A 15,759-nucleotide genomic window follows, 5' to 3' on the forward strand; every position below is an offset into this window, starting at 1 on the left:
TGCCACTCAAGGCCTAGGGGGGCTGGAAATGATAATGTTGCTGCCATGTTCCTTTCTTCTTCCTGCGATTTTTAATAACCTGAAGCACACGCTCACATCTCATGCTATTCCCTCACACATAAACACATTTTTTGGAGTGAGCTTTTAATAGGGTTACAAGGTTTATCATAACTTGATGATTTAAAACCTTGCAGATTCAAACCTTGCGCTACACATTAATAACCCTCAGTATGAATCAGGAATAGACGGGACCAAGCAGGGTCCAGACTAATCTCACCAGTGAGTCCCTGGGGGACTGATAGGGTCTGCAAGAGTCAATTTGCCAATCCTCATCAAGCCTAACTCACCACTCACACACACACACACACACACACACACACACTGGTCAGTTTGCAAAGGCCCAGCCACATGTCACAAATGACTAATGTATCCCATAATGCCATCTGCTTCCGATATCTCAGAAAGCCTCCAACCAATCAAAGACACACGGTCACCAAAGAAGCACATGACTGACATTAGAGGACCGACTGTTACTATGGTGATGAGCCCAGCTTGGATGAGTGCTTCAAATGCTACAACAAATTGTTTTAGTGGTTGCACGCATATGTGTGAGGTTTGTGTTTAAGGTTTGAGAGTCAGTTTGAGATCAGACAAGATGCTTAGTAAGTGTCTCCATAGGTGTGTGTATGTGTGTGAGAGAGAGTCTGGCTGGTCTATTGTGTCTGAATGTGCAAGAGCTACATTAATTGTCTCTCCTTTCCTCATTTTCCTGCTCAGCAGAGCAGAGAGAGAGAGACAGAGAGAAAGAGAGAGGGCAAAGGACAAGGGAGAGGAAGACTCAAGAGGGGCATAAAGAGAAGAAGACAAAGAAAACCAGAGGAGATTAGACCAAAAGTGTAAATTTGAAAAATGGGATCTCATTCTTCCCCTTAAATCTCATTACAGCCAAGCTGGAAAGCAGTAATTAAAATTAGCATGATGGAAAAACTCTGTTTCTTAAATAGTGAGGATTCTTCATATCAGTAAAGTAGCTGCTGGATGAGAGATTTTAAAGGCCCGGCTCTGTGATTTGAAAGTATTTAAAGGGATAGGTTCCTCAAAAATGAAAATTTTGTCATTTCGTCACTCACCCTCATATAATTCCAAACCTATATGACTTTATGTGTGAACACAAAATATATTTCAAAAATGTTTCAGTGTTTTTTTTAATAACCATAATGTCAATGGTAATCAAAACATTTTGGTTATCAACATTCTTCAAAATATCTTCTTTTGTGTTCCTCTTGCAGGTTTGGAACGACATAAGGGTGAGTAAATGATGCCAGAATGTTGTGTTGCAGTTGTTCAAGTACTGAAAAAGGTCATTGGAAAAAGTCCCTCCACAAGGGATTTTCAGTGCTGTTTGTGACTGACAATAAACACATTGAGGGAGACGGCTGAATGTCACCCTCACACACCGCTCTGACAGCAGCCTGGAGGAAGTGATGTCATAAACCGAGAGAGGTGTTGTCAGCCGCTCCAAAATACAAGCTGAATGCATGTGCTATATTTCACACAGTATGTTGCTTACCTGCATTTCCATGTTAATGTCATTTTATTTAATGCTAGTGTTTTTCTGCTTGATTTATGAACTCATCCATGATCAGCAGTTACTTATAGTTGGTGGTCAGCATTGTGCATCCTAGTGTGGTCAGTGAAGGCATTGGTCAGGAACGTGGGACAAAATAAACCCAGAAAAAATTGACTTGGAATGAAATACTGTCTCATTGCTTGTACTGAATACTGCACAGTATATACAGTATAGTCTCTACAATGTTTTTGATAAACTGAACACATTAAGATCAATTTTGTGGAAAGAAAAGGTTTATTGTCCACTGTCATTATAGTGATGCATGAAGCAAAGCTCACACATACGTTACTCTAAAGCAAAGTTTTTGTTCAGTACGGCAAATTCACATGACCCAATTTAACCTGATGTGAAATCTGCATAGGGAAAACATGTTAAACTCACGATTTTGCAGATTCGTAATAAAATTACTGAATTTCATCCAATTTCACTGAGCAATCGTAAATGTAACAGCACCTTAAAAGCAGATAAAATTGAACAGGCATCCCACTGGAACAAGATGGCGATGCATGTAAAGAGGATGTTTTCGGATTGTTTCTGCATTTGGGTGTGGTCAGAAATCTTTTAAGCCAAGTCTCATTGAGTTTAACATTACAACATGATTCACATGAAAGATAGAATAAGCAGATGATCTACTGTGATTCCACCCAGATATGACAGGACAGACCGCAGTCATGAAACTCACATTCAAGAATCATATTGTTTATACAGAGGAATGAAGAAGAAACCTCCTCTATTTAGAAGAAAGGGGATTTTTGAAATGAGTCCTTTATTTTGCTTGGCCCTGGTTCAAGCTCTTGAACATCCTTACACACACACATTCATACCATTCTTCCAAAACCACACTATTCTGCCATCTAAGAGATGATTGAAGTGAAGAATTTGAGTGGGCACACTGAAACGATACATAAGCTCTTTCTCTTCCTGTCACACGAATACCGTAGTCTATGTCTCACAAAAACATCTACTTCTACTTCATAGGTACAATCTATTAATTCATACCTGGCTTGACATAATATATATATATATATATATATATATATATATATATATATATATATATATACAAAATAAACCTAAATGTGTGCGGGAGAAGTATGAAAAAAGATATGAAAGAGTGAGTGTCACACAAGTCACAGAAGTTAGAAGTTATATTACGGTCTCAGCTGCGTCTCACAGACCCAATATTTTTCACATTAAGATAATGATATTTACCATATGTTACCCTTTAACCCTCACAGAGTCCTGCTTATTAGATTGAAAGCAAAGCAGCATTTGGCAGATTTATGAACCTTTCAGCTATAAGAACACTTCAGAAATCCTCATAAGTAGGTTTTCTAAATGTTTTACTTTATATTTATGAAGACATTATCCAAATTTGGCCTTCAGAAGTGTAGACAAATGTGTAGCCTACATGCACACAGAAAAGCAAACACTGTTTGTATTCACTCTGTTAAACAGACCTATATTTTAAACTAAAAACGAGAGATAAAATTAAATAATATTATATCAAATATTATTTAAAAGATAACTATTAAGCGAGTGTTGTCTTATTAAAAACAAAAGTTTATTTACTTACTTATTTCCTTAAAACAACGTTTAAATAAATACGTTTAAGATGCAAATGGCACAGTCCTTTCGATAGGTGCCCTCCTCTTTTCGTTCTCAGAATGGTACAGTCCGTTTAAAGAGCCGATCCATCCAGAGACTTTAGCCGATCGGAGTCTCTGGTGGTGAGTTGAACTCTCTCCACGAGAGTGCGCGCGGAAAGTGTAGCGCGCTGTTTTATTCTCTCTTTAAAGTCTCTGCGTCTCACTCTCTATCTTTCTTTCTGAGAGCCCCATCCGAACATTAGACAGTATGGGACTCTAAATATATTTTCTTACCTTGTGGATTTTGGGGGATTTCTGCCTTTATAAAATACAGGACATAAACAGAATGGGATTTCAGTGAGCTTATGATGCAGCAGGCAAAATGACTCGCTCCGTGGGTTCCGTGGATTCTCCCCGCAGGCGAAGATCAGGAGAATGATGGACGAAAATAAGCAGCTCGCGGAGCGGGTCGATGGCGCGATACAGTGCGCGAAGCAGGAGGTGGCGAACCTGCGCGCGGAGCTGACAGCCACCGGCCACACACTGGCGGAACTCCGCGAGCTGGAAGAACCGGGCGAACCGCGGGAACAACAGAACCAACAACAGAACCATCACGGTAAGGAACCGCACCTGGGAGTCTGTGAACCGCTCATATATCGCTTACCTGTGTGCCCTTCGAGTGAATGGCAGAACTCTCACTCTTCCTTCGATTCATTCAGTGGGTTAGGGTTTCTTCTGACAGCTGGTGTGTTTCAGGGCAATATGTTTTTGTGTGAAAGTGTCAGAATGCTTATGTTTGTATTTAATTAAGAGAAAGAGTGTTTATATTCATCAACATTTTTTAGATCAGTATCAGAAATCAACTTTTTGTTATTGTAAGACATACTGTATTTCCCCCAGTGCAATTGGTTTTCAGTGAGTTTTTACCTTTTGATGGCAGTCAAGTCTAACATCAATTAATTCTGTTCATTGAAATGGTACAGTGTCAAAACAAATGGGTAGATATTATAAAATGTTACAATACATGACCAATACCAGAAAAATTCACTGCAGTGCAAATCTAGCCCCAATTTTTGGACATTCTGCTTTTTGTCAGTTTGGCTGGCATTTTAGATCTGTTCCTTGCTTGAACAAGACTGTCTGTCTCCACTAGATAAACTGTTTTACAGAGAACCCAAGTAATGTAATCGAGCATAGCTCGTGTTTCAGGAAATGGTCCTCCATTTCATTTTCCATTAATGCTGTCAGACTAAGTGTAGCACACTACAGAAGAGACGGTATGTATGGCTCTCCTGCTGTTCTGTGTGCTGTTGTAGCCGCAGCCATTGATTGATTGGTCAGTCTTGTGATTGTCTCTAAGCTGCGTGGTGTAGTTTGGGATGGCTTCAGTTTAAATCTCTAGGGTGTTCAGAGTGAATCTCTGTTTCAGATCCACCTGTGCTCATTGGGGGGAGTGGAGACCCTGCTAGTTTGGGTTATAACATTTAACAGATGTATTTTATCCAAAGCAACCTACTGAATGCCAGAGCCACCCTGGGGTTGTGTGCTTTGCACAATGATGATCAGGATTGTGATTTCCATAATTACTCAACAATCTCAGATAATTGCTGATGAACTAGATGTTCCTTGAAGTGACAGCAAAGCTTTGCTTCACTGTAGAAACACATTGCCATCAATTTACACTTCTATTCTTAGATAATCATAAAAAGTTGTGTTTTTAATCAGCACAAATCCAATCCAAAAAATGTGATTTAAGTTCAGTTAATTGAATCCTGTAAATTGATTAAGTGTTAATTACTGTAAAACTGTAAATGGACCAACATCAGATGTAATTTTATTGTAAAATACTTTCAAATTCATGGTTTCGTAAGTAAAAACTATAAATTACTGTATAATCCAGGATGTGATAAAATGGACATTCCAAGTAGTGCCTGCATGACACATCACATATGATTATATTTTATTTAAATAGTAATTGAAATGGTTGTAATTTGTAAAATATACATCATTTTTACAGTGTGCACTTATCATAATGCTACTTGATTGGTCAGTTGTGGTGTTCATTTTTTACATTGATTACTAACCTGTATATATGACCCATGTATATGCCAAGAAGCTGGATCAACTCTTTATTTATTTGGTAAGCAGTTGTATAACATGTGGAATTATGTAAATACAGCCAGTAGATATTGTAAAACAAACCCCTTCAGGATATACATTACAGGATGTTCGTTTTGTGACTATGCCGGCTAACTGTACATTATGCATTACATGCATTACTGCTATATAATTGCATAAAAAAGCATGTGAAAAAAAACAGTAATTTTTCTGTTCCTCATCATTTCTCATTAGAAATCCATCTCCTAACTGCCGATGAATCCTGACACTCAGAGGATCACTGTGAGGCTTTCTATGATTTCATTCAGCACTTCATTGAGAGCTCAGCAGATTGCGATCTTGTGTCTAATGTCCCACATCCACTCCAGGGAAGGCACTTTTCGGCCTTGAGTTTGGCTTGCCAAGTCACTTGATGCAATTATATATATATATATATATATATATATATATATATATGTGTGTGTGTGTGTGTGTGTGTGTGTGTGTGTTCATTTATGCATTTGGCAGGCACTTTTATCCAAAGTGATTTAGAATTGGTATATATTTGATCATTACATGTATTCCCTGGGAATCAAACCTATGACCTTGACATTGCTAGCGCCAGTTAAGATTCAGTGTTTCAGTCTGGCCAAGCTGTTTTCAGCTAATCTGGGACTTTGTTGTTGGATTTTGACACATGTCAGAATGCAGGATGTGTGTATTGACAAAATAATGACATATCAAGATGGAAAATCACACAGACACATGCGCCCAGACATGGGCCTGTCTGTCGGTGTACATGAGAACAGTGCTTGTTTATCTCTTGGAAGAGAGAGCAGCAGTGCAGATGGTCCTACAAAGAGCCGCTGCTAATGAATGAGACACTAAATGCATACAAATAAACACACCTACAGTCTCGTCCACTTGTAGTTAATTTCCCAATTATGGCATAGTATCTACATTAATTAACTATGGGTTTTTATGGGATTCTGAAAACAAAGGGTCTTAGTGGTCAAAGGGACTTGTGTGATGTTGATGTTTCTAAATTGCTTTAATGGCCTGGCTGCATAATTGTTTAGATGTAAAAACTGTTGGCTGGTATGAAAAAGGTTGTTTATTTATGTTTATGGGAATTACACTTGCATATATATGTTTGAGAATGAGCTAATTAGTTAGGATAAATCACTAACAAAGTAACTGCTCTTCTTTAGTAAGTCATAAGAGACAATACCAAGAGAAGACTGGCTCCATAGAGGTGAGCTTGTGTTCATCTTAGATTATGTCATGGGGCTGTTCAAGTTCAAATTCCCTATCTATCTGTCTCTAGGCAGCAGTGTGGGTTGCTAGGCAATCTCCTCTCATTATGACATCACAAAGGGGAGGACTCATAATGCAGCTAAAAGCTTTTCTCCTTTCTCTCCATATACACTCAGAAACACTCCAGCTGATCAATGCTTTTAGTTCATCTATACTTTATGAGCTATTAAGCGGGTCATTAGCTCTTCAGATTTTGATTATGTTGCGTTGTATAAAAGTGATTATTTTCATAAGGGTGTTCCATGTGTTTGTCTGTCTGTTATTAACATTCAAAATAAATCCAGCTGTTTGTATCTCAGCAAAAGTGTGTTTATAAATGTGTTTTGTATCGCGATGTGATGGGAGCCGGCAGAAAGCAGTCCTGATCCTGATCCCTCAGACATGTGAACTGCCTAATTTAAATGCAAGGCAAAAGATGAAACATCTCAATGTATATCCACATTACCTCACTCATAAAGACCACTTCCATGCTTGGATCAAAAGGAATCACCATAATTTAAGAAGTAAGGCTTTAAATGGCACTAAAGCCGCATTAAAGGTCAGAATAAATCACCACTATCAAGTTATAGACAGTTCCAGGCTAAGTTTTAATCTAATATTATTAGACATACGAGTAGGATGTGCTCTCAACTAATCCATGATACCTAATTCGCTCACTTTATTTGATCCTGCTTGATATCCTGATGGTGCTGACGGAGGTTGCACCTGCTGTGATTCCGGCTCCTTTCTGAATTGATAGTGATTTAAAGTCATGATGAAAAGGAAGTATAGACAAATCTTTTCTTTCATTTCATGAGTTACATCAGAATATAATGGATTAAAAAATTTATACAGATGTTTAAATGATTGGAAAAGTCATAGATATGTCAACACAGAGAAATCTGTCATTTTCACCTTACGGTACAGTTATGATGATTTGATTTGAAGTCAATAAAAATATGATGAGCTGATCACAATAAATCTATAGCATGCATTTAGAAAAGAGTGACATTTTATTTCAAGCCGACTTAAAGCCTGTATTCTCTTGAATAATGCAGACTCATTTTTATTTTACTGATATGGTGCCTTACTCTATTTTCTGATGATGTGGAGTCGATCTTGTTGATGTTCACTCCCTCTTACCACACCAGTGATTGTGACTCACTTGTTTTCACATGCCTTTATATCAAGGTGTCCGCAAGAAACATTAAGCAATGCAACTTTTTTCAACATTGATATATTAATGAAAAATATTTGTGAATGAAACTTAATCATTATTTTCAGTTATCTTCATTTTCATCATTATCACTAAATAGTTACCCTGCTCTCTATTCAAAAACTCATATGTATATACTGTACAATGCAACAGCTACCTAGAATATTATTGCTTGTTGCTGGTTTATTATGAAGGATTTTACAGGTACACGCTGCATAGTAGAAAGCTTAGAATCTGTTGTTTTTAAAAGGGGAGTTTTATGAAAGCTACAGTCTGTCATGATGAGACCACAAATTGAGGAAATTTTATATTTTGCTGCAGTGTACTCTGCCGTAGGCATCCATTGAGCAATGAGAATCTCAGACATGCAGGTCCAGTAGCAATTTTTTTTCTCCATCCTTCTCTTTCTTTACTTTCTCTCTGTACCCTTCTGTTTTTTCTCTCCTTGTCTTTTCTTTCATTTTTTCCCCCACAGGTACCCACCTTTGTGCTGAACTGATGAAAGCTGTAATCATAAATCTTTCCCGCTGTGTTGGTGATGTTTGGCTATCACTGTTCAGAAAGTGTTCAGGTCACCTGACATCTGCATGTCCCGCTGCTGCTCTAATGCCCTTGATTGAGGCTATTTACTCCTCAAGAGAATTACAGTTCGTCTGATCTCTGTATGAGTCACATTGCATGAATCTGTGTGTGTGGCTGTATTCAAACATAATAAATCACAGTAGTCAAAATCTGAAAAGAATGTTTTACCTGCCAAGGGTGAATTAAGAATCTACCAGTCATGAAAGTTTTTTTTTTTTTTTTTTTTGTGCCATGAAACTGTATGTAGCATTACATTTATAGAAAAATATCTTTTTGTGGAAAAAAATATGGATAGGTCACTTTTAATGTACTTTACTAAACCTAACCAATAGTTTTAACAAAAGCAAACATGAGATTAAAACGAATTTGGTGTGCCAGGATGCCGTTTTAGTTTGAGCTCTTTTATTGTGACTCTTTTATCGTGACTTGTGCCTGACATCGCAAGTGCAGTGCTGAACCAGATGAACTACCAAGCAAGTTTACTCTGTCAGAAAAGCCATAAATATGTGATGCAAACATCAAAATATTAGTTTACATAACATGCACTATTGCACAAGTGTTTTAAGGTCTTTACTTAATGTGGTGTGAGGAACCACATAAAAATAAGTCTTTATTAATCAATAATCTGTGCAGATGTGCCTGTAATCATAATTTGTTTAAAAATAAATTTTACTTCCACTGGTATTCATTTTAACTGGAAATTTCAGTTCATTTTATGTATAGGTATGTTTAAAGAGTTTAGCAAAAATATACCAATGAGCCGGTGCTGGTCGAAACTTGTCTTTTGATTTAATCTAGAGAACTGATTCAAGAAAGGCAGACTATCAGTCTAACACTTTGATACTTATTTGCAGCTCCTAATAAATGCACTGTTCAGCTGGCCTTAAACTGTTTTTCTTCCTCACTTGCATTAATTGCTTGTCAAATTTTAAATCCCTTATGCAGCACAGCCATAAGCTGACTTCTCATCTATCACAGTTACAGTATAACACATTGGGTTGAATCTCTGTGAAAGTGTGTGTGTATGTGGGAGAGGGTGCGAAGGGCAGTCTGCTCAATCTTTGCACAGCATAGTTTTAAAGTTCTCAATGAACTCACTTCACTCTTATGCACACACACACACACACACACACACACACACACACTTCAGAGAGTGTCATATTCCACCTGCTCTTTTAGTATGGAAGATCTAGAGGAGCTGACAGGACAGTTTTGCCTCTCACTCTCTCTTTCATTTCAGTAGGGCTTCGAAACAGAGTAAAAAAAGTGAGTAGCAGCTTTATCTGTGTAAAAGCGCAAATGCATTTTTAGTCATTCCCACTGTGACCATTATTAACCCATGAAGCATGTGAGTTTTACTCATCGTCATGTAATATAATCAGCCAAATTTGAATGTGCAGCCGTATTTAAATGTTTATGTGACTTGAGATAGGGTTTCAGTTTCTGCTATGTTGTGAAAGTATGCAGCAGTGTTTGTTTTATGGTATGAGGCGTAGTGCTTTGTGATACAGTTTTGAGCATCTATGTGTGATAACATGTTGTTTTGAAAATTACATTTGTGGATTATTTTTCAAGCAGATCATCACAGTATGTTAAGAAGTAGATAAATCATAAACATTTTTGTGTTAATGTTTGAGTTGTAAGGATGCAGTTTGTGTTTGTTGGTGTTTGCCAGTGTTCACCATAATGTTAAACACAGATGTCTAGAACAAGCTTATATCTGTTAATAGTTTGGCATCAGAAAGACAGGATGGGGTTACCAGCCAGAAAGAGAGAGAGAAAGTTTGTGTGTGACTGTGTGTGCATATGTATTTGCTATTTGCAGCACTCAAAGATGATATGCTTCTTAAATAAACCCTGTACCCTGCCTGCAACTAGGTTTAAGAGGTTGCAGCTAGATGTCAAACTCTGTCTGGATAGACTGGAATTTTTGGTAATGTATTTTATATGCATTTTGGATCACAGACATTATACTCTGCAGTTACAGACTTTAACCCAATGTCTTACTTGATGTCCTGGACCAAAATCAATTTTCCAACATTTAGGCTGTTAAACCAGATGTGTTTATCATTGCTGTGCCATCTGGACATTATTTTACTGCGATTCATTATGAAAAAAACATGCATGCATACTGATCAAGGAGAAGATTGGGCTGGCAGAGTTGTGGCATTAAAGCTGGGAGGTTAAAAAGGCTAAAAGCTTTATTAAAAGTACTGACAGTTTTCACGGTGGTCTCTCTACATTTTAAAATCAGCAGTGCATTCAAATTCAGCACATAGCAGCTTGATGAAGGCCTGAAGAGACACCTGTGAGAGCAACATTGATCGCTTGTCATTCAGGGAATGTACAAGGCCATCAGCACAGCTTAAGCTGGTCGCTTTAAACAGATCTCTCTGTTATTAACTTGTTTGTATCCCATGAACATCTCATTCAGTTGCTTTATTTTGTTGCTTATGGCACTTCCAAGCTTTCTTTTATATTGCATTAATAGTTTCTCAAAGTCTCAAGTCTATTAGTGGTGCACACAAATTTAACCATCATAAAGTCATGATAAGAACTGAATGGAATGGTGTCATGGTTTGTTGTTTATTGTAGGTATTCCAATTTATGTTAAGCCTCATTCCCAGGCCAAATTTATTTAATTCAAGTGCCTCTTAATTTTCAATTTTGTTAGTGGTCGACTGATATATCACCATGGCCGATATATCAGTCGATATATGGCATTTTTCAAATATCACCATCGGCCGATAAGTTTTTCTGCTTGGCCGATGTGTTAGAGACGGGACAAATCTCCATATAGTATCTGTAAACGTTAAGCCACAGAAGTTGGTTGAAATATGAACCCTGCATGTTCTGCGCGTCTCTGTGTAAATGAATGAATGAATGAATGGCAGAGACGTGTGGGTTTGTTTACTACATATAGACTGAAGCGCGTGACGCTTGCAGTAATTTCAGCATCTGTGGTCTCAATGAGGACATAAATACATAAACAACATCTCCAGAACTGTTCTGAGTCACTTCACAGGCATTTTACCATTTCATTTGAGCAAAACCAGTGTCAATTTAAAGTTACTTCACGGTAAACCATCAAAATAAAAAAAATTACATAAAGGGATTGTGCTAGAAATATTACTATTATTTAGGAGAATGTATGTGATACTGCTGCTACTGTTGAAAAAATTAATTAAACTTTATTTTTTAAAGATATAAATCACACAATATTTCTTCGATGTTTTATCTTTAATAGCAATTCCCCTTTATTTACCCAAAAATAAAATGTGTATAAATTTAATTAATTAAAAGACAAATTAAATTTGGGTGAAACTTGTTTACTGTTTTTCATAATTATATTACTTGTTGAAAAACTTTAAACACAATTGTAAATAAGTATAAAGAATGGCATTGATTTTATTTTTAACTGGTATCGGTACTGAATACTTGTAATGCCACGCCCGCAGAGGGAGCCCTCACCGGAGTACTGACTGTTCACCACTCCCTCGGCTTCTACAGTCATTTCCTGTTTGGGACTATTTAACATGTGCTAGCATGACAATTCACTGCGAATTATTGCCAGTTAACCTGCCTTACCGAGCGTTTTCCTTGTGAGTATTCTGACTGCCTGTTTGATCACGATTCTGCCTGTTATCTCGTTCACGTCTCTTGGATTGCCCCTTTGGATATATTGCTTGATTGGACTGATGTTTGTGTTTGACCTGTTCGCCTGCCTACTCGTCTCTGCCTATTGGATAACCCCTGTGTATGTTGAAAGATCGGACTGCCCTTACGGTATTGACACATTGCCTGGTAACACGACTCTGATTGTACGATCTTCCTTTAATAAACTCCTGCAAATGGATTCACATTCTGCCTCAGCCCCTTCGTTACAGAATACTTCGCCTCAACTGAATCCAGCGGAAGTTTCTAACATGCAAGCGGCGTTCGCTTATCAATGTGAAGTCTTAAAGGGGTACCAAGATCAGTTGAGTAAACTTCAAGCAGTCAACGAGCACTTGACGAGCTACATCCAGTCACTTCCAGCAACCACGCCTAGAGCGGTGATTTTCACACTACCAGATAAATTTGATGGGTCTGTTGATTGATGTCGAGGCTTTGTTCGTCAGGTAAAGATTTATTTCGACAATCAGGACTGCAGCAGGGTTCTTCTTAGTGGAGAAAAAGGACGGAGGACTCAGGCCCTGTATTGATTATCGGGGATTAAACAACGTCACGATAAAATTCCGCTACCCTTTACCACTGGTCCCTTCAGCTCTGGAACATCTCTGTGAAGCAAGGATTTACACCAAATTAGATTACGAAGTGCATACAACCTCATTCGCATCAAGGAGGGCGACAAGTGGAAGACTGCCTTCCTCACCACTAGAGGGCACTATGAGTATCAGGTCATGCCGTATGGATTTGCCAACGCACCCGCTGTCTGCCAGTCCTTCATAAACGAGATCTTCCAGTACCTGCTTAACCAGTACGTAATTACTTACATTGATGACATTCTCATATACTCCAAGTCTGAGGCAGAACACGTTGACCATGTCAAGACCGTCCTCACTCGGCTTCTGAAGAATCACCTGTACGTCAAGGCAGAGAAATGTGAGTTTCATGTCAAGCAGACATCATTCCTTGGTTATCACATTAGTCATCAGGGTGTCAAGATGGACGAGGCCAAGGTGAAGGCAGTAACGGAATGGCCTCAACCTTCCACTATCAAGGAACTTCAGAGATTCCTGGGATTTGCTAACTTCTGCAGAAGGTTCATTAGAAATTACAGCATGGTTGCAGCACCACTGACATCACTCCTCAAGGGTAAACCTTCCAAACTCAGGTGGAGTGAGGAAGCTAATCAAGCATTCAACATCTTAAAAGTTAAATTTACCACGGCTCCTATCCTCAAGCACCCTGACCCTAACTTACCATTCATCGTGGAAGTAGATGCCTCGGACTCAGGCATTGGAGCCGTACTCTCCCAGCGCCATGGTCAGCCGGGTAAACTGTACCCTCGTGCATTCTTTTCCAGAAAGTTAACGGCAGCTGAACAAAACTATGATGTGGGGAATAAGGAACTCCTGTCTATGAAAGCGGCGATAGAGCAATGGAGGCACTGGCTCGAGGGAGCAGTCCAACCATTCCAGGTGATTACCGATCATAAAAACCTTGAGTACATTAAAAGTGCAAAACGACTCAATCCTCGCCAAGCTCGTTGGTCCCTCTTCTTCACGCGCATCCAATTCGCAGTAACTTATCGCCCAGGAAGTAAAAACAGTAAGGCAGATGCCCTATCCAGGCAGTATGATCTTCTCATGGACAACAAAACTCCAGAATACATTCTTCCTCCATCAGTAATCCTTGCCCCAATTACTTGGGATATCATGGAGGAGATCCAACGGGAACAGATCCAAGACCCAGCTCCTACCAACTGCCCCCCTAACCTCCATTACGTTCCACAGGGTCTGCGCCCCAGGGTAATTCAGTGGGTCCACTACTCAGTCAGCTCTGGCCACCCAGGTATTTCCCGCACTCTACACCTGTTACGTGACTCATTCTGGTGGCCTTCAATGTCCAAGGATGTCACTAATTACGTCAAAGCTTGTCAGGTTTGTGCTCAATCTAAGACCCCCAAAGAATTACCCTCTGGACTCCTGCAACCTCTGCCCATCCCACAACGTCCATGGTCTCATCTCTCTATAGACTGTTACTGACTTACCGCTGTCCCATGGTTTCACGACAATCCTTGTTATCATTGACAGATTCTCCAAGTCCTGCCAGTTAGTCCCCTTGAAAGGACTCCCCACCGCCATGGAGATGGCACAGGCTATGTTCCACCACGTGTTCAGGAACTATGGAATCCCGGAGGATATAGTCAGTGACAGAGGTACCCAGTTTACATCCCAAGTATGGAGAGCATTCTGCAAACAACTGGATATTAATGTCAGTCTCACTTCTGGTTATCATCCCCAAGCTAATGGTCAGGTGGAGAGACTAAATCAGGAATTAGGCAGATACTTACGGTCATATTGCAGCAGAGAACAACATCGATGTCAGAATTCCTCCCATGGGCAGAGTATGCACAGAACTCGCTAACTCACTCATCAACAGGTCTGACCCCTTTCCAGTGTGTCCTAGGATACCAATCCCCTATGTTCCCGTGGTCTGGCGAACCATCATCAGTCCCTGCTGTGGATGACTGGATTCGTCGGAGCGAGAGGGTGTGGGACAGTGCTCACGTCCGCCTAAAACGAGCTGTCCGAGTATAGGAACTCCAGGCTAACAAGCGACGTCGCCCACATCCATCCTACATGGGGGTAGTTGTGGCCTAATGGTTAGAGAGTCGGACTGTGGGCAGCCATTTATGCTGCTCCCCGGGCGCCGCAGCATAGATGGCTGCCCACTGCTCCGGGTGTGTGTTCACAGTGTGTGTGTGTGTTCCCTGCTCTGTGTGTGTGCACTTTGGATGGGTTAAATGCAGAGCACAAATTCTGAGTATGGGTCACCATACTTGGCTGAATGTCACTTCACTTCATGTTTGTGTTTGACCTGTTCGCCTGCCTACTCGTCTCTGCCTATTGGATAACCCCTGTGTATGTTGAAAGATCGGACTGCCCTTACGGTATTGACACATTGCCTGGTAACACGACTCTGATGTACGATTTTCCTTTAATAAACTCCTGCAAATGGATTCACCTCAGCCTCTTCTTTACAATACTGCAGTTTTGGTACCGTGACTACACTAAAAGAATTGTATATTTTTTATTTTTTTGTGAACAGTAATGTACATTAGAATGTTTTGTGAGACATTTTATGTTATTTATTATTCATTGCATTATTTTACTGACATATGTTGGTTTTTTGTCTTTGTGCTTATTACCCTGTCCACCATATACCATGTTTTAGGCCAATTACAAGTGACCTCTAATTCTTTATATTGGCTTTTTATTTCACCACCTGCATTTGGTGGTTATGGGTACATTTTAGGGTAAAAAGGTTTTTTTTTAGGGTTGCTGTGTTTTTTTTTTTAATTGACGTAACCTAAAAAGTATTTTGCCCCACTAGTGTCACCTATTTCCAAATTTAGGCCCATCTGGTGACCTTCTGCCTGAAATGGTTATATGAGTTTTCGATGCTGTTACCTTGGCATCAGTTGCTTAGCAACCCCTGGTCACATCCTGAATCAGTTCCAGACGTTCTGTCAGAGAGACGGAGGAGTTTTGACACCTGAATGAGATATTTCAAACTCCATACCCTCACAGAGCACACAAACGCAATGTTAAATCTGGTTGGTAAACCGGAAAAAAAAATTAAAGTTTTATTTAAAGTTCCTTAGCTGCCTTGAAGTTTTG

General features: G+C 39.4%; 1 protein-coding gene across 3 annotated transcripts in view; it reads left to right on the forward strand.

Moving 5' to 3' along the window:
- Positions 1–3,345: 3,345 nt before the first annotated feature.
- Positions 3,346–15,759, forward strand: part of LOC132114520 (kazrin-A-like) — a 37,576-nt gene continuing 25,162 nt past the window's right edge. The window contains exons 1-2 of one of the 3 annotated variants that reach the window (XM_059522677.1): positions 3,346–3,360; positions 3,640–3,835. In XM_059522677.1, coding sequence (XP_059378660.1) covers positions 3,655–3,835 — 181 coding nt within the window. In that variant the 5' untranslated portion in view covers positions 3,346–3,360; positions 3,640–3,654. The other 2 variants (XM_059522678.1, XM_059522679.1) reach the window with 2 other exon arrangements.

The sequence above is a fragment of the Carassius carassius genome, chromosome 34 (genome assembly GCF_963082965.1).
Source record: "Carassius carassius chromosome 34, fCarCar2.1, whole genome shotgun sequence".
Classification (NCBI taxonomy): domain Eukaryota; kingdom Metazoa; phylum Chordata; class Actinopteri; order Cypriniformes; family Cyprinidae; genus Carassius; species Carassius carassius.